This window comes from Podarcis tiliguerta, assembly GCF_965153285.1.
Source record: "Podarcis tiliguerta genome assembly, chromosome: 3".
Taxonomy (NCBI): domain Eukaryota; kingdom Metazoa; phylum Chordata; class Lepidosauria; order Squamata; family Lacertidae; genus Podarcis; species Podarcis tiliguerta.
Window position 1 is genome coordinate 86380568 of NC_139536.1, and position 19753 is coordinate 86400320.

Sequence of the window (19753 nt, forward strand, 5' to 3'; positions counted from 1 at the left end):
GATGGGAAAGCAGGTGTTTTTTGCTATTGCTATTTATGTTAGACTTGTTTTAGTCTAAGCAGCTGTCCATAGTGCACATGGACGTCTGCAGACTTCGCAAATGTTCAAAGAGAACTATTAAGAACTGAATAGTGCTCCAAACAAGTAATTTACCTTGTCTGCATCCACTTTTCCTCTGATGAATTCAGATTTCCAGAACTGTAGAGCTTGTTCTAGTGTTAAACCGATGCCTTTTAGGAACAAACCATATTGCATACGGCCTCCATGACGGAGATGATGGTTATCACGCAGAGCTTTGTGCAGTTGGCGCATGCAGGGAGGAAATGATTTAACAGAAAGCTGCAACAGGAAAACATATTATTGAATAGATTGACTTACAGGCTGCATTTTGATCACCAATTAAATCTATTTAGAAAGGTGAACAGCTTGAGGAGAGAAGGATATGCAGGGGCTATAGGGACTATGCGTAAATCTATTTTATGACTTCAATATGCCTGTAAGCATTTGAATCTAATATTTTGTTCTATACAAGAGAACAGAATAAATGCAGCACAGAAATACAGTTATTAAAAAAAGAAATGGTCTTTACTAATTCTAGCCAAAAGCATTAATCAGTATGGTTAATTAGTTACCAGTTTAAAATATGGATTCTGATTGTATATTAATAGTGGTTTTGTTCTCACCCCCCCCCCAAAAAAGTATACTCTACTTGATGGCATTGATATCATTTATAGGTGTATTTTGAATTTGTTTAAAACATTTTATACTGCCCTTCATCCTATCACAATTTAGGTCAGTGTATAACAGGCTTACCCAACCTGGTGCTGTTGAACTACAACTCCCATCATTCCTGACAACTGGCTATGGTGGTTGGAGCTGATGGGAATTGCAGCGCAAGCGATCTGGAGGGCACTGTGCCGGGGAAGGCTGGTGCATTAACAGATACAGAAAAACAGCAGAGCGGGGGTCAGATCATGCATTTAAAACAGACTTAAATATTTTCAGATACATTGCTGGATGCACTTTAATTAAGTTTATTTTCCCAACTATTACTTGCTTTCATTTCTTAGATACGATATGCCCGCTATAATGATAATCATAATCATAATCAGCAGTATAGGCAGTGACCATTTTGCCCACATCTAACTGGCATGTGGGCATGGAAGCGCGGGTCATTTTGGACCCGGAAGAGGACAGAATTGGGACAGAACAGGGCAGGCTTATACGTGTGTGGGGGGGCAGGAACAGAGCCCCCCCCCCCATAAAATGGTCATTGCCTGTATTAAGCTACCGTATTTGGTTAACAATAAGGTGTTAATAGTTATAGCAAACCTCTAGGCCGACTCCTTTATATCACTTTTAAAAAACAAACAGGACTTCTATGCCACTGGTTTCCTTGAGGATAAATATATTGGAACGGATTCAAATGAGGTTAGTTGTGCATTAGTGCACCACTGATTTCATGTTAGTCATAACCTTGTCTCATTGGTTTCAACAGGACTAATGCATGGCCAACTTCCTCTGGATCCAACCTGTTATTATACGTAAAGGGCAGTCAGTTTCTTCACACAAACTGCATACTGGACAAGGGCAATACGGGGTACAGTTTAAAAGCATAAAATACTCACAGTGTCAATCTGTTCTAATGAAATTTTCCCAATGTTTCTTTCAATGCTGTAATCTGGACCAACATATGCATGACTGTGGGGTAGAGACGAAAGAAAGTTTTTTATGGTATATGAAATCTTCAACAATTCACTTCTTGTTACAATGGGAACTTAAATACGCAATTGTTTTTATGGATTTTAGGAGGAAATCATTCCAACTAACAATTCAGCAAATATGCCTTGAATACACTAAAGCACTTTGAAACTTTTTTTTATCCAACACAGTTCTGACATTTCACCACACGAGCACCTTGACAGATTTATTTTGTGGCATTTCTTCCTGAGAAACAAGATCAGAATCATAGTCTGGGATGAACATTATGTTCCAAGTATGAGCAAAATACCTGAAACTTGTCAAAGCAGCTGCCCAAAGAAAGTAGTTCTAGACTTCAGTTATAGATCCTTTATATTTTTCACATTAAAGGAACTGCTAGTAAAAGTGTGTCTTCTTAAAATTTATCAGAAAATTGTGACAACATTTCTATTGAAACACTACAGAGCTCCATGAGGAGACAACCCCAGAAAGTAATAAAACCATGATTGTGGTTTTAAAAAGGGTCTGAGGGAAGGAGAATATTCTGCATGAATTTCAAGTGCAGCCATACCTCATGTTAAGTCGCTTCATGTTATGCTCTTTCAGGTTACGTCCCACGGCGACCCGGAAGTACTGGAAAGGGTTACTTCTGGGTTTTGCCACTAGCGCATGCACAAAAGTGCAAAATGACGTCATGTGCATGCGCAGAAGCGTAAAATGGCAACCCACACGTGTGCAGACACGCCGCTGCGGGTTGCGCTCTTTTCATGTTGCAAACGGGCCTCCGGAATGGATCCCGTTCGCAAACCAGAGGTACCACTGTAGATGGGCTCTTTTCCCCCCCAAAGGACAAAACATGTTTGTTTGTTTGAAATCTAACCTAAGGGATGAGCTTGATGTGTTGACTGAGATGGCGCAGGTGAAATCGTGGTAAGAACAGCAGCTCTCTACGACCCACTTGAACCTACCATCTGTAGTGAAAGAAGCTGAGTTTGAGAAGGGAGAGTCCACATGGCTCTCCTGTTCAAATCTCTGGTGAAGTGCAAGGAACAGCCCCTCAATGGGCTGGTTGGGCCCTTTTACTTTTTTCCTTCTGGCACAGACAGGTCCACAAGTTAGCAGTCAGAATGCCAGTGGTCCCACCTGCAATGTAGCACTGCTTAGGAGCTTTGCCATACCGGGGCCAATTAAGGCAAATCTCAAAGAGTTGCTTGCTGTAGGCTGCAGTAGCAGCTGCCTGGGCACACCTCAGGGGGATGCTCCATACCTATTCACCATCCGCAACCATTTCCTGCTGCTCACTGGACCACCCAGTAATACTGCTCCCCGAGAACTATTATAGGAAAAATATACTGATACATTACCTGAGATGACTGAGCAGAGGCTGGAGTCTCTCATCTGTTTGTACAATGGGCAATGACCGTGCTGTGAGCTAAAAGGGATTGGGGAGGGGTGGGGAAACAAGTCACAAAGAGCCAATGAAATGCTGCTCTCTCTTTTTTTTTTTTACGTACAAACTACAGTTACTAATAATGCAAATAAAATTAACTTATTCACCAAAAAAACTTATTCTTCAAAAAAACCACTGGAACGTTTGTTGTCTCTCACACAATCTCTCTTTCTTGTTGAGTCAAATCTCCAGAAACAGAAATCAACAACTCTTCTTTCATCTTTTTCAAAGATGTCCATTTGTTTATCATCTTTCTACCTCTTCCTATTAAGCTTATAATTTTATCAGCCTTCCACATAAGCTTTAAATCTATCGATTCAATCTATTATTAGATCAACGCAATGTCGTTATTTCAACAAGTTCTTCTCCAGATCCATTAACCATTGCATTTAAACTACTTAAGTTCTGTTGATGGGAAGTAGCATTAATCCACTCCTCTGCCAAATCCACTCCTGATGAAGAGCGGAGGAAATCAATGTTTCAGTAACTGTTTCCACAGAAGGCTCCACTACGAGCTCTCCGTATAGTTAAGTCTTACAAAACAGATTCCTTTCCATCAATTACGGTTGTTTCCTTAGATGAACATCTTTTTTTTCTTCTGTGCTGCTGAAGCATATTAGCTAAGGTTTAGCCACGGATCGAGGAAGTGCCCAGTTCAAACCTAACTTCTGCCACTAAATACAGGTAGGTAGCTGTGTTGGTCTGCCATAGTTGAAACAAAATATTTTAAAAAATCCTTCCAGTAGCACCTTAGAGACCAACTAAGATTGTTATTGGTATGAGCTTTCGTCTGCATGGTATCCAATGAAGTGTGTTTGTTTCTGCCACTAAAATCAACAAATGGCTTTAGATAAGCCATTTTCAGACTCAAGTCTTGCTGGACCACCTGTAATACAGACCCAACAGTATTAACCTACCTTAAAGGGCTGCTACAAGGATTATAAGGTAATATATTTAATTTATATGCCACTTACTAGAACAAAAGTGCTCCCAGCTACTTACAACTGACAGTCTAAAGTATTAATTAAGAATACCAGTAAAAACAAGTTACATTGAAAAAAAGGAAGAAAAAATGTTAGTAATTCTAAAATATCTGTGCTTGCTAAAATCGCACGTCAAAATTACATCCTTGGGTATGTAATAATACTCATCATCATGCCTAGCAATGTCAGTGAGTAACTTATACCTCCTTTACCCACTGGCTGCTTCTCATTCAGTCTTCATGGTCTCTCACACACATACCTTCCCAGCATCCATCTCTGCCTGCCTAACAATGGGAAACCCTCATGGCTGCCTCAAGCCTACATCAGATTGGAGGAGAGGAATGGAAAAGGGACTCCGAGAACATAAACCCTTTAACAGAGGCTCTCCATGAATGTTGAACATTCTAAGCGTTAAGCATTATTAGACTAATCTCAGTTATTCACCCATCTTGCAGTTCGTTGTGCAAATTATTGTTGTTGTTAGCCATAACAAGCAGGAAAGGACGGAGCGGGGAATTCTACTTCACTGTGTTTGGAAAAGCTAACAACTGCCTCCCATTCATACTGTTTCATTCTCCAGATCATACGCTAAGCCCATCTCTGGATATTGCTCCCTAGACAAGTATGATGATTCTGTTGCCAAAGTATGAGAGCAGGGAAGCAACACAGGACATTTGCCTCACATACAGAAACATGAAGCTGCCTTCTAGGGAGTCAAATAATTTGTACATCCAGCTCTGGACTGTCTATTCTGACTGTCAGCAGCTCCCTAAGGTATGAAGAAGAGCTTTCTTTCCCAGTCTGCTGCCCAAAGATCTTTTAAACAGAAATGCCAGGTACTGGACTGAGGACCTTGTGTTATGCATGCAAAGCATGCACCCTATGCCTAAGTTTTGGTCATCCCATATGTTCAGAGAACTGGGAGGGAAAGAGGGATTTCTACAGCTGTGAAAAATACCTAGGCAGCTACTTTAAACTTGATCAGAAACTAGCTTGATGGCTGTCAGGGATGCTATAGTAGTCCATTTCCTGCACTAGCAGAGGGCTGGACTAGACAATCTTTGAGGTCCTTTGCAGTTCCATGACTTTTAGGGTTCTAAAATAGATAAGATTCCAAAATAGAGAATATAATCAGCAAAACCATAAATGATACGGTTAAATCTGTGTGCCACCAAAAAGATGAAGAAAATGTATATTGTTTTTAACAATCACATCTTTATTTCCATGCAATACCCTTTTGTAAGAAAATAACACAGGTACTCATGCTTAGATATTGGCATATAATTGCGTATCTATTAGGAGCTCCTTCCTACTCATCGCTGCTCTAAAGATAGATCTGGGACATGCATTTGATTGATTGGCTTTCAATGTAAGTATTTCATGCTTTTTGGTGCAGTGATAGCACCAAAATGTCTGGTTTGATTAATAACCAGACAAGCAACGCACAAGCTTAAAGCAGCGGTCACCATCTTTTACGATTGGCAATTCCATGCTTTATTATGGATTTTGTTCCAAAGAGAAGCAAAAATGTAGTATGTTGTAACAACAATTTTGCACTGTTCATACCAAGAGAATACATGTCTGAATTATAAGGGTCACAGAGTTTCACCTTATCACCTCTATAATTGGAACAGATCCATGTTTGAGGTCACAGGTCTACTACTAGGCTAGTTTGGACCTTAAACTGGGGAGATACAGATTCAACCAGGACTCTCATTGAGAGACACTGGCCCAGTCATTATCTCAAGTCTCATGTAAACTGCAGGATTGTTGCAAGGATTAAACAGTGTGGGAAGGTAAACAATCACATACACCTGTCTGAACTCCTGGGAGGAACAATGGGGGTGGGGGTGGGGGTGTAATGTCTACTTATTCCTCTTATCAGAAAGTCTAATGGGCAAGTTACTGGTAAGTCTTGTTTTACACAATATGTTAGATCAGGGGTAGGAGAGGCAAAAAAAAATCAATAAAAAAGGACCAATATACTGAATCTCTAATACAGCTCACACAATACACACAATTTTATTTTACTTATTTATTAATTAAATTTATATGCTGCCCTTCATCAGAGGGTCATAGGGCAGTTTACAGTACAAAAACACAAAAATACATAATGTATCATCAGACAAAACAATATAACAGTATAACAATATTATATATATACTGAATTCAATAAACAGGATTTCATTCAATGTACAGGATTGCACTGTCAATATTGCTTTGCCTAGGTACAGTGGTGCCCCGCAAGACGAATGCCTCGCAGGACGGAAAACCCGCTAGACGAAAGGGTTTTCCGTTTTCAGAGGTGCTTCGCAGGACGAATTTCTCTATGGGCTTGCTTCGCAAGATGAAAATGTCTTGCGATTCTTGAGGGTTTTTTTCGCTCCCCACCCCCTTTTTCTAAGGCGCTAAGCTGCTAATAGCCTTTTAGCAGCTAATCCGCTAATCCCTTAAGCCTTTAATAGCCGCTAATAGCCGCTAAACCGCTAATAGTGCTAATCCGCTAATAGGGTTGCTTCGCAAGACGAAAAAACCGCTAGACGAACAGACTCACGGAACGGATTAATTTCGTCTTGCGAGGCACCACTGTACTGTATTTGGTAGTTAACATAACAGCAGTTTTATATAATGTAAGAACTATGCTTGCAAACAGCATCTCTTTTAACACAGCACAATTCCTGCTCCGGGCTTACATTTATATGCACACATACCCATACTTTTGCTCGGTTGTTAATATGTAATTCCAAATAGGTCACGTTGAGTACAGCTGTATGGTGTGTACTACCGAAAGCGATTGATCAAGAAACAACCACTTCGCTAATGTTGCAGCAAAATGTCACAATGCAAATGTTATGCAGCCAGGGAAATCAATATTAGACCAGCGTTTGCATGCTGGTATGTTGCCACAACTAGACAGCTGACATTTCAATGCTGATCAATTTTGAAAAAAGTTTGGTTTTAACCTTTAACACATTGCAATTCTGAAGAAATACTCAAAGTATGCAATCTTAGCAAAGATGTAGTTATTATATTTTAGCACTATGGACATCCAGAGACACTTTAAAAAAAACCTATCAAAAGCACTAATTTCATGTGAAGAATTAGCTCCCCCACCCCACCCCGTTAATAGCTATCCAGCATTTATTCACGTTAAAATATATCAAGTGGTTGCTTAACACTGAGTATTTCCATGGATTTCTATCCCTGGGGGGTGGGGGGTTTGCAAGAACACAGTTTGTGATAGATTTCTTGTATTTGGAGCCTGCCCTTTTCAATAGAAAAAAAAATCAAAGCAAGTAATAAAGAGCAATACAGTGGTACCTCGGGTTACATACGCTTCAGGTTACAGACTCCGCTAACCCAGAAATATTACCTCGGGTTAAGAACTTTGCTTCAGGATGAGAACAGAAATCGTGCTCCGGCAGTGCAGCAGCAGCAGGAGGCCCCATTAGCTAAAGTGGTGCTTCAGGTTAAGAACAATTTCGGGTTAAGAACGGACCTCCAGAACGAATTAAGTACTTAACCCGAGGTACCACTGTACACAGGGATGCGGGTGGCACTGTGGGTAAAACCTCAGTGCCTAGGACTTGCCGATCGTATGGTCGGCGGTTCGAATCCCCGCGGCGGGGTGAGCTCCCGTCTTTCGGTCCCAGCTCCTGCCAACCTAGCAGTTCGAAAGCACACTTAAGTGTAAGTAGATAAATAGGTACCGCTTTATAGCAGGAAGGTAAACGGTGTTTCCGTGTGCTGCGCTGGTGCTGGCTCGCCAGAGTAGCTTCGTCACGCTGGCCACATGACCTGGAAGTGTCTCCAGACAGCGCTGGCCCCCGGCCTCTTAAGTGAGATGGGCACACAACCCTAGAGTCGGACACGACTGGCCCGTACGGGCAGGGGTACCTTTACTACCACTGTACACAAAGAGGTCAACCAAGGAAACTCGCAGAAAGAACCTTGAGCTCCCCCATCCCACCCTACACACCACAAAGCTTCAAAAGTTTAAGAGAGGAGAGGCCATGAGCCAAAGAAGGAACATTCTTACAAATAGGAATGAGCTACTTCATATAACAGTTGCTTTGGTTGCTGTTTTTTTGCCAAACCGGTTCATGCCACTGTTTAGAAAGCAAAGCTCTGTCTGCACATATTGTTTGATCCTGCCTACATGTGCCCCTTCTTTGATCTTCCCCATTACGTGGGGAAATTAATCACTTGATATCTTTTGCCAATCCCATGTCTTATTTGTTTCAACACAACCTACTTGTACAGTACTTCATACATTGAGCACCAGGGTGTTGGGCCATTTCTAGTAGGGTTACAATCATTAGATGGAAAATGCTCTCCGCAAGAGAATCATCCCATAGCTTAACATTTGAGAGACAAATAGGGCATGCAACAAAATGTTATGGTGGATTCCCAAGTGGAGAGCACAACTGCAGCATATCTGATAGCGAAGGTTTCTCCCCACTGCTAGGTCAGCTGGCCATGGTGTGTTAGATGAAAAAGTGAAGGGGTTTTTTGGGAGATGCCAGAGAAGGCAAAGGTGCTAGCATTAGAAAGGAGTAATCTGTATGCCCTTGAATGGGCAGTGTGATACACTAAGCAGGTTATAAGTCAAGAATACTTTGATTTAGGATGCAACCCCCATGCAGAGTAGGTCTTATTTCCAAGTAAACATGGGTAGGTTTAGGTTGCACATTTGATATTAAGCCTGACTGCATCAACTGTTAATCCAAACGCTAAAGCGTTTAAGTTTGGATATAAAACATTCCACTTCACTGTTCAATGATGATTCATGAAGTAAATCAATAAAAGAAGCTATTTCAGTTTTCCGTCGGGTCATAATCTCACACACATTTTCAGGTCACACTGAACTAAGTGGGAGTTCTGTGTTGAGTTGACCCACGTTGTGTTCGGGCTGCCAGGTAAATTTTCAGAATCTAGACCTTCTTTTAATTCAACTTACAAGCCTCTACTTTACCTCCTTGCCAATCAGGAAATCTTCAACATTGGCCTGCAGTCCCCAAGGGCTTGGGGGGGGGGCTTGTTTACGACACTCTTTCTCTCTCAGGGAGCTCTCTAACCCACATCATCACTCCATGTACATGCTTGCATGTGCCCTTGATTTACTTTGCAATTTAACATTTCAATCTGGTAGTTTTTAGCCAGGAGAGTTCTTAAAAGTGTTGATTCTTTAAACTATTTTAACCTAAACGTCCTAGAAATGCGCAGGAACACTCTTTCCCCTCTCACCAGATCTTTATATGACTGTCATATTCCTAAAGTGAGGTGTGGGAAGCACAAGTTACCTTAAAATGTGCATCTCAACCAGTCTTTCACTGACTGGCATGGCTGGCTAGAAGATACAGCACAACCCTTTGGGCCTTGGTGCCATATTATGACAACATTATAGCTCAAGGTCTTCCAGAATTTAAACAGTGGTGTGCTATTATATACAACCTTAGCGGTTTTAAAATTCTCAGCTCCAGTGGGAGGAACTGAAAGAGCAGTGGGCACAGTTCAATGCATACAATGGGGCTTTTCCACCACTTCCTGTTGCAACCCTGTCCCTCCCCCCCAGTCACTCCTAAATATTTCAGGCCCTCTGCAATAGTGTAGAATATGGAGAAGCAGGCAAGACGACAGGTTGAACTGGTGGACACTGGGTGGGCCTCTCTTTGCTTGAGTGGAAGCACATTTCACTCATGTAAGGGGTTTTCTGCTTCATCTTACTCTGCACTAGGACACAGCTGCTACGGAAAACCCAGCTGAATAGGGTGACTGGGTCGGCGATAGCAGAGAGGGAAGGCTAAACAAAGCTCTCTTAGTGGCTAGGTAAAGGTAATGGCACCCCTGACCATTAGGTCCAGTCGAGGCCGACTCTGGGGTTGGGGCGCTCATCTTGCTTTATTGGCTGAGGGAGCTGGCATACAGCTTCCGGGTCATGTGGCCAGCATGACTAAGCTGCATCTGGTGAACCAGAGCAGCGCACGGAAACACTGTTTACCTTCCCACCGGAGCGGTACCTATTTATCTACTTGCACTTTGACGTGCTTTTGAACTGCTAGGGTGGCAGGTGCTTGGACAGAGCAATGGGAGCTCACCCCATCATGGGGATTCGAACCACCGACCTTCTGATCAGCAAGTCCTAGGCTCTGTGGTTTAACCCACAGCACCACCCGTGTCCCTTCATAGTGGCTACAACAGCTGGAAAAAAATGTTACACAGTTGTGTAGGTGCTGCAGTCACCTGAAGTCCTTTGCCACCTGAAGGCTTATTGATGGTCCAGAATGGCCCTGTAACCACCTTGGTTCTTGAATTTAATCTGCTCTGGGAGTCTGTTCGACACCCGAAATGGTTCGAAAACCAAGGCCCAGCTTCCAATTGGCTGCAGGAACTTCCTGCACTCAATCAGAAGCTGTGGAAGCTGTGTTGGCCGTTCGGCTTGCGAAAAACGTTTGCAAACCGGAACACTTACTTCTGGGTTTGCAGCATTCTGGAGCTGATTTGTTTGGGAGCCAAGCCGTTCGAGTACCAAGGTACCATTGTATTAAAGAAAACCAATTTGCTTCTGCGACTCTTCCTAGTATAACGTCCTCTTTTCCCCTCAATTGTTATCTACGCCACCAATTTTTCATCTTCAGTTGCAGCAATCCTAAATGACTTCCAAACAAGTATAAACAATGTAGCAACACAACTCCTTCCTCTTCTAGAAGCCTTTTAAAAATGTTGTGATATTTAAAAACTAAACAAGAATTGAAATCCATAGATGGTGACTGTACTCATTAAAGCGTGTTTGAAAGCTTTTCTGAGTGCAGTTTGTCACAACTTTTTAGCGCTTTTTGTACTAAACGCACCACTTGCGTGATGGACAGTGAAGCAACACAATTTCCATTTAATTGATTTAAATAAGGCTGAATAAATCTTCACCTTTATGTGACAAGCAGTCAAGACTGACAAGTGATGGTAGGCAGGTAAAAGTAAATGAACAGAAGTCTGAATTGCCCTTGCCATTTATCTTGGTCTTATGTGTCGTAAATCCAGTTTGGGAGAGAGACATTCTGAATTTCACTATTCAAGCACTAAATGAAACTGTCTCCTTCAAAATGATAGTTCCACTACAGCAGTGATACATATCCTCGTTTTAATTAACCTAATGGTCTATTCACCCACCATACTTGGAGGCCTATTTCATTACCCTAAATTAACATTTTCTTTCCATTAAACATCAGATAAAAAATACCAATTGCATGCCTGGTTTACAATACATTCAATCAGTAGCATTCCTTTGCTTAGTGGTAGCAACGTAAAAAAGAATAGAAGTACCAAAATGCACGTTGACCAGATTACTAATAAAGAAGACTATAAGTAACAAGACACAGATATTACACTCTTATACTTCAGAACACCTGTTCATTAGCTAACCCAATATGGCCCTAGATCTTTGTGGATACTCTAAACTTTTTCTAACTTTGGTGACATTGACAGAGTAAATGTGTCACCCAAAGTACCTATTGGCTCTTGAGTTATTGTTTAAGAAGGATAAAACTGAACTTACTTTAAAGGTCTAGAGTTTTCACAGCATTATCCTCTCATCAGATCCACTACCTCACAATGTGATACGCTTTCCAAATCCTACAGTTGGATGAAAAACGACCCAAGGATGCATCTTCTTTTTCTCCTCCTCTTTGTCTTTATCACTCTCCCCGCCCCAAATATCTACTGTTCTTTTCCACTGATAAGTTTCCACCAGAGATACAGCTGATATGTACCAAATAAAGCACTTTTTTGGTGGTAGTTATGGAATGCCCTCATGGGGAAGGCCTGATAGGCTCCTTCCCTTCCAAGTTTTAGACACACTGTAAAGACTTTTCTTGTCAGGCCTGCGTTTGATTCATGTTCTCTCTCCTAACTTCATTAATAATAATAATAATAATAATTATTATTATTATTATTATTATTTGTTGCTTTACTGCTGCTTTGGTTTTATTCTTGTTTTCTTACTTTTTTGTATTTGAACTCATGTTTTTACTCTATGCTGCTTTGAATTTTTATGTAGAAAAGTAGAATACAAATAACAAGAAACTAGTAAGTAAGTTTCCTTACAGGAGATGTAACGATACAGAATTAAATCCAGCAATGTCTGCTAATGGAATGAACACCTTTAAGAGAATGGGCTCTTCCCCTCATCCCACAGTTCCCTACACCAATAGTAGAAACTCAGGTATATAAGCTAGGCACCTAATTGCACCTTAAATTAGGGTTACAGTTGCCAAAACGGAATATCTAGTTGGCATTTTTGGGCAAGGCAGCTCTAAAGACTTATTTTTCAAATGGTGGGCTGACTGTGATTGATTCTCAGTTAAACAACAATCTTGAGATAGGTTAAGAGCTTTGACAACTTAAATAAGGAAAGTCACTTGATCCAGGGACAGTCCACATATATATTGGCCTATTCTGACCTCTTTTTCTTAATGCTGACTACTCCTGCTCAGGCTGCACAGAAAAAGCATTTTGGTTTCAGAAATTCATTCCGATTTCAGAAATTCATTCCTATAAAATATAACTGGTGGAATTCTACAGGATGGGGTCTTAGTGTGTGAAAACAGTCCAGATCCAATGATCTTCTTCAGGCATGAACCTCCATATGCTGGAGATCTCAGGAGCCATCCTGGCACCAGGCATCTTCACCTGGTTGCAAGTAGTCAAAAGCAAGGTGCAAAATGAGCCTGGCTAATTTTTAACACTGCCCTACACACAGCCCTAATCTGCTCTGAGGGACACTTGGAAGAGCACGTTTGCAGGGGGAGCTGCAGTGGCGAGAAAGCAAAGCCTGCTCACACAACAATGGATGTCAGCCATGGAAGACAAACAAGGAAGCAGCTTCAATAATGTAAGAGGTATATGAATAACAGACTTGTGTTTTAGAAGTTATGAGAGCAAAATGTAGTTCTTGGGAGATGCTGAAAAAGGAGGCGTGACAGGAGCTGACAACTCCATGGATGCAGGAAAATGTAAGATGGTCCATGACCCAGATGGAAGGACCATCTCAGACAAACAAAAGGTACACAATTTTTGTACAGCTTCATATTCACATTTTCCATAAGCATGACAATAAAAAGATCTTCCAAACATGCCAGAGATCTTAAATCATTTTTTCCCTGATGACTGAAAACCCACTGTACCAGTGTTGAATAAAAAGAGCTTGCTAAACAGTCTGAAGAACAAAGCCAAGAGCCATTTGTTTCAACTTTCTAGACCTAAAAAGTTCCCTCACATAGAAAGGTAAGCTTAAATTATGCTAGAGCTACAAATTAGACATATTCTTGGAAATCACAGAAGTAATTCTGTCTCTGTGTGTAAGTTATGAGACTAACCAAAGTGCTAACTCACTTGATATAGTTCAAGAAATGATTATTACAACCCAGTAAGTAATTTGTCTCTTTGCAGTAGGATGCAATAAGGCCATTTCTCTTGTATATATTTAAAAAAAAGGCCAGAAAAGACAAGGATTGCCAGTCCTCTTAATTTCATTTATAATCTGCTTCAAGGAATAGACTTTTTAAATTAAACACCAGAAAAGAGATATTTAGAATAGACATTAGAGTAATTTGTCATGAGGAACATTAAAAGATTATTGGTTTTATAACATCTTATATCACTGATGCAAAGAAATTAAGTCACTCATTACAGTACAGCAGATGTATACTTTTGGTATTTGCAAAGTCTTTACTAAGTAATTTACCATAACCCAGTCGTGTCCATGCAAACTGTGCAGCACAATCCTATGCCTATTTACTCAGAAGTCCCACAAAGGTGCATATGATGGCAGCCTTCAAAATATTATTTAAAACATTCTCTAGCCACTCCATAAAGTCCTTTTAATTTGAGTGTCTAGAGACCTCCTAAATAGTCAAATTAAAATACAGGGGGAAATACAAGAGACAATGGCTACATTCACATATAACACCAAACCAGGGTTTAGCACTGCACAGGCATGCCTATATGAGCCTGAGTGAAGCATTGGGGGGGGGTCACACATTCCCCCCTCCCACACAACTTAGGAGAAAGTCAGAGTTTAATTTCACTTTTACAGAATCCCAATTTAGTGTTGCATTTGAACCAACCAGGGATCCTGATTTAAAACAAACTCTGGTATGTTTTTATAAGCTGGCTTGCTATGAACACTTGAGTTTGTTTTAAACCAAGTATCATGTTCCAGTGAGTCTCCTGAGGGTCTAGAGCCCCAAATCCTAAGGAGGATTAGCAAAACACTCACCAAACAGGGCAGGGTTACAGATGCAGCACCATCAAAACAAACCATGTTCAAGCATGGAGAATCAGTCTAGATCTAAAGTGTGATCCAGAGACAAACAGTCCAAGGTCAGTATGACAGAGAGCTCAGACAAGGTACAGTGGTACATCGGGTTAAGAACTTAATTCGTTCTGGAGGTCCGTTCTTAACCTGAAACTGTTCTTAACCTGAGGTACCACTTTAGCTAATGGGGCCTCCCGCCGCGCGATTTCTGTTCTCATCCTGAAGCAAAGTTCTTAACCCGAGGTACTATTTCTGGGTTAGTAGAGTCTGTAACCTGAAGCGTCTGTAACCTGAGGTACCATTGTACAACATAGCAAGGAGGGAGAACAAGGAGCCGGAGACCTGTGTTGTTTCCAGCAATCAGGCGGTTCAGGATACGTTTGCCTCCTAGACCATACTCAGACCACAGCTATTGGTAGTGAAGGACTTTCAGAGATTGTTAACTCACAACAACCCCTTACTCATGACCTTTGCAAAGAATCTGGGTATGTAGACATGTTATATGTTGTAACTTTTCAGCCCAGACAGCTCCAAGGGTTCTTTAGCAGGTCTCCCCCTGCAAGGGATCCTCAGCACTGGTTCCAGGGAACGCTGCCTGCTTCAAGGTCTCCAACCTATAGGGTGCCTGGTTCATCATCTGAAGACTCCATGTGGGCTAGACATGACACAAAGCCACTCTGCCTAAGTCTTCCTCCAGGCAACAGGGAGGAGGAGAGTTAAACACTTGGGGTTATTCTGACAGTGTTAAATCATGCTTCACTGTTACATGAAAACACGGATATTGAGAAATGTCCAGGCAAAAGGAATAAATGGAATGTTTATAACGCACCCGGGAGACTTGAGGGAGATTGTACGTTGGCAGCACTCTTAAGAGAAATCCAATGGGACACATCACTCCATTGCAAAACCAGGAGAGACTTCTCGCCTATTGGGAATATTCAGGCCTGTAGTCTAATTCAAGCAACTACCTCAAGTAAAGAATTCCCAGACCGAGTGAAAAATACTTGTTTTTGTTGTTCAGCAGAGAGCTGGATTCCCAGAACAGCATCCAGCAAATACAAGGCAAGAACAACTACAGTGGTACCTTGGGTTAAGTACTTAATTCGTTCCGGAGGTCCGTTTTTAACGTGAAACTGTTCTTAACCTGAAGCACCACTTTAGATAATGGGGCCTCCTGCTGCCGCCACGCTGCCGGAGCACATTTCTGTTCTCATCCTGAAGCAAAGTTCTTAACCCGAGGTAATATTTCTGGGTTAGCGGAGTCTGTAACCTGAAGCGTATGTAACTTGAAGCATATGTAACCCGAGGTATCACTGTACTAATAGTCCAAGGGACTGCACAGAGATATTTTCTGCCTTCTTAAAGAAAAGCCCCTAACAGGAACTCCATGCACCACTTGACAAACTATTCTTGAAACTGTAGTGAAATTTCCTAATAGTTTTCACAGTACGGTGCAAAGAGTCACTGCTAGGCAAAACGGAGTCAAAAGCTCTATGGATACACAACCCCGGTCTTTGCATACCATTAAAGGTACACTTTTGTTGACAGCGACTCTATACATATGCACATAATACAACCTTCAATGGTGGGATGAAGAAGCCAGTTTATATGCCTAAGTTTACGTTACTGAACCAACAGCAGATCAGCCACTGAGTTCTGGCAGACAAGTAAAGCTTCTCATCCCAGTAATAGTTTGCATCTAGTAATAAAAAAACTTAACAAAATTGAAAATATGCTTCTCATTGTCATTCTGCATAACTAAGGTTAGAGGAGGAAGTGGGGGCGGGAGGAACAGAGGCATGCTGCAAAACAGAAATTAATTTAACGTTTTAAAATTGCTATGCTGCAGATTCACCTTTAGAACAAAGTAGCTCTCAAGCAGTAAAGCTTTAAGTAGCAGAATCCACTCGTGCAATATTACATTCAAAGCCTTCTATAAAGCCTCTTTCAATAGCATGGCTGTTTCTCAATAACAGGGAAGCCTTGAAAATGAGAGGAGAAATCACTTGCACACCTCCCATATTGGCTCTAATATTTTATTTTTATTTTTTTTGCATTCAGTAACATCAAATACACAATGCACTAGTAAATCACTGAACCAATGTAGTGTAAAATATAACCGAGGTACTTCCATTTACATGACATTAGAATGGAAATAGGATGATATAAAAGTGTACAAACATCAATTCTTTAAGCAGAGTATGATTTAGAACAAAATTGACTTGGCTAAAGAAAATAGTCCCCCCCCCCCCCATATAAGAATTCTGGTTTCATTTCATAAAGCCATTTACCTGCTCTCTTTGATCTCACTTGAAAGGTACTTAACTGACAGTTTCATGTCAGGATTTTAATAATATCTGTATGCTAGAAGCAATTGCAAAATTAACCTAAGGAACATGATTTTGGAAAAGTTGAAGAGATAATAGCAAGGGAAGAAAAAGTTTTGAAACTAGGAGCTACTGCAGTTAGACAAAGGAAGCTGTAGCAGCAGCAGTAACTGTGATGAGCCTCTAGATTCTAGAACCTCATCAAAGTTATTGCTGAAGTCTTGAATAAAAAACCATTTCCCTAAAACCAATTTGTGGAATGGCACAAGTAGCAGGCTACTTACTACAAGCTCAAAAAGTATTGTGTGGCTGAGGGGCCTGAAGACATTCAATAGCCAATTTTACAACACAATCCTATATACACCTACTTTAAGTCCTATTTAGTTCAATCAGCTTACTTCCAGGTAGGTAGGTGCAGGCTTGTATACAGTTTTTTGTCTTACTCAGAGTAAACCCACCGAAATTAAGGAACACGGCTATCTTAGGTTTATAAATTTCAACTGGTTTATTTTGAACAAACATTTGATGGATTTTTGTTTGTGGTACCTAACAAGAGCCTCTTTTGCTATTCAGGATGGTAATTAATCTCCACTTTTGAAACCAAAGCAAACCAACACTATAGGAAAACTGAAACACTGAAGTGCTCTTTTTATTTTCAAGTTGTATGAATTATTCAAGATGTATGAATTAATGCTAAAATGTGTTTCTTCCCTAACAAGACACTCTTTTCATAGTGGCACATTTATACTAAGTGTGAATATTGCCTAGTTCACAAAGTCTTCTAAAGATTGGTACAAAGGGATCTAGAACCTTCCACCCAGAACTCTAAGGGCTATTTTTGCTTGATTTTGCCCTTTGGGAATTACATGTTCCTGCTTCTCAGAATGTCGAAGCACATCTCAATATAACCCCAAACTAAGTCTCCCCCACTTTAGACATGCTTTTATAGCAAATGTGCTGCCCTCCAAATGTTGGACTCTATTGTCATTGGCCATGTTGGCTGAGTGTTAGAATCATAGAATCTTAAGAGTTGGAAGGGACCCCAACGGTCATCTAGTCCAACCCCCTGCAATGCAGGAATCTCAGCTAAAGCATCCATGACAAATGACCACCCAACCTCTGCTTAAAAACCTCCAAGGAAGGAGAGTCCACCACCTCTCATGGGAGTCTGTTCCACTAACAAGACTCCCACTGCAACATCTGCGGGGCACCACTTTTACTATCCCTGCATGGAGTGTTTGTTTTCCTTCTAACTTTTCTATCTTACCTTGCAATGAGAAATAATGAAGTGCCGATGTATATTGCTGCGATGTTATGGCAACCCCCTCCCCACAACTCCAGTTCCGACTCCTTCTTTCAGTGGTTTCACTTCAGTAAATCATCAAAACTTTACCACTAAGTTCAGATTTTGAAACTGAACCAGTACGAAGCTATAACTGAGACAATAAAAAAGCCCAAAGAGTTATGCGGCAAACAAAAGTACTTTGTCCTTTTTAACAACTTGCCATCTGTGAACATTTTTACCAGTTAAAAATAGATGGTTAACTCAAATGAATCCATTGGAATTGGAATACATTGTGCACAACAGATGGCTTGTTTATACAACAGTTCTGGGGAACATATTTGTTACAGCTTCTTCTTAGTTGTTTCTTGTGCCTATAGTCCAACAAAATATCTGAAACACCCCATCATTGCTATATTAGCTCTTTAACCACCAGGAGGGCGAGGGATGGGAAGCCCGAAGGCAATGAGAATCTAGAACATATGGTTGCAGCCTTTAGGATGTCACAAAAGGCTGTGCTTCAGCAACTTGAATGTGTGTTTTACAAAAGACATAAAGCACCATTTCTACTGCTGCAGCACAAGAGGAAAAATACTGCTGTTTCTTTTGTGTGAAGGTCATTTTATCAGATCTCCATCATTGCATTTTAATATATTTAGATATGTATTTCAATATATTTCAATATATTGTATTGTATTCAATTTCAATTGCTGTAAGCCTCCCTGAGTAGTGGGTTAGCACCAGAAGGAAAGGGTAGCATGTGCGTGAATCTTAAAATAAACCACCTTTTCACTTTAGCAAAAATCTAGTACCAGGAGACCTATTACTTATCCCATATTTGCTAACAGGTAAATTTTGAAATAAGAGTGAGAGATGCATCAGTATCTCTGATAAAACTTAAAGAAATATGCAACACCAACAAGGTCACAAAACTGGCCTTGTATTTAAGCACTCACTGGCATCAAAGAATTGCACATAGGCAAGTGAGTGAGCTGGTGGAAGAGGATTGGAGGGATCCATCCCTTCTCCATGCCTTGTGGAAACTAAAGGAGTTGCCATAGGAGAGAAGTCCCCTGAAAAGAAATGTACAGGATGCTGAAGAAGGATGAAATTGTGAGTTTACTAGTATTGGGATGGGGGGCGGCGGCAATCACATCTGGCAACCAATGCCAGTTTCAGATAGTAGATGGATAAAGGTAAAGGGACCCCTGACCATTACGTCCAGTCGTGACTGACTCTGGGGTTGCGGCGCTCATCTCGCTTTATTGGCCGAGGGAACCGGTGTACAGCTTCCGGGTCATGTGGCAAGCATGACTAAGCCGCTTCTGGTGAACCAGAGCAGCACATGGAAACGCCGTTTACCTTCCTGCCAGAGCGGTACCTATTTATTTACTTGAACTTTGATGTGCTTTCAAACTGCTAGGTTGGCAGGAGCAGGGACCAAGCAACGGGAGCTCACCCCGTCACGGGGATTCGAACTGCCAACCTTCTGATCGGCAAGTCCTAGGCTCTGTGGTTTAACCCACAGTAGATGGATAGATAAGTGTAAAAAGTCCAGGGCATAAATTCTCAGAGCCCTCTAGTGGCTATGGTGGCTCATTTACCAGAAGTAATGTGCAGTATTTAGTGTTAACTCTGGAAGCGTATACTTGATTCTGACCAAACTAAGCCTCCGAGAGCAAAATATACATCAGCTTT

General features: G+C 41.1%; 1 protein-coding gene across 1 annotated transcript in view; it reads right to left on the reverse strand.

Moving 5' to 3' along the window:
* The window catches only part of PRIM2 (DNA primase subunit 2), a gene marked incomplete at its 5' end in the record, with an annotated part of 63478 nt that overhangs the window by 19583 nt on the left and 24142 nt on the right, over positions 1-19753 (reverse strand). The window contains 3 exon segments of the mRNA XM_083431646.1: positions 154-339; positions 1629-1701; positions 3066-3133. Of these exon segments, the coding sequence (XP_083287772.1) occupies positions 154-339; positions 1629-1701; positions 3066-3133 (327 nt within the window).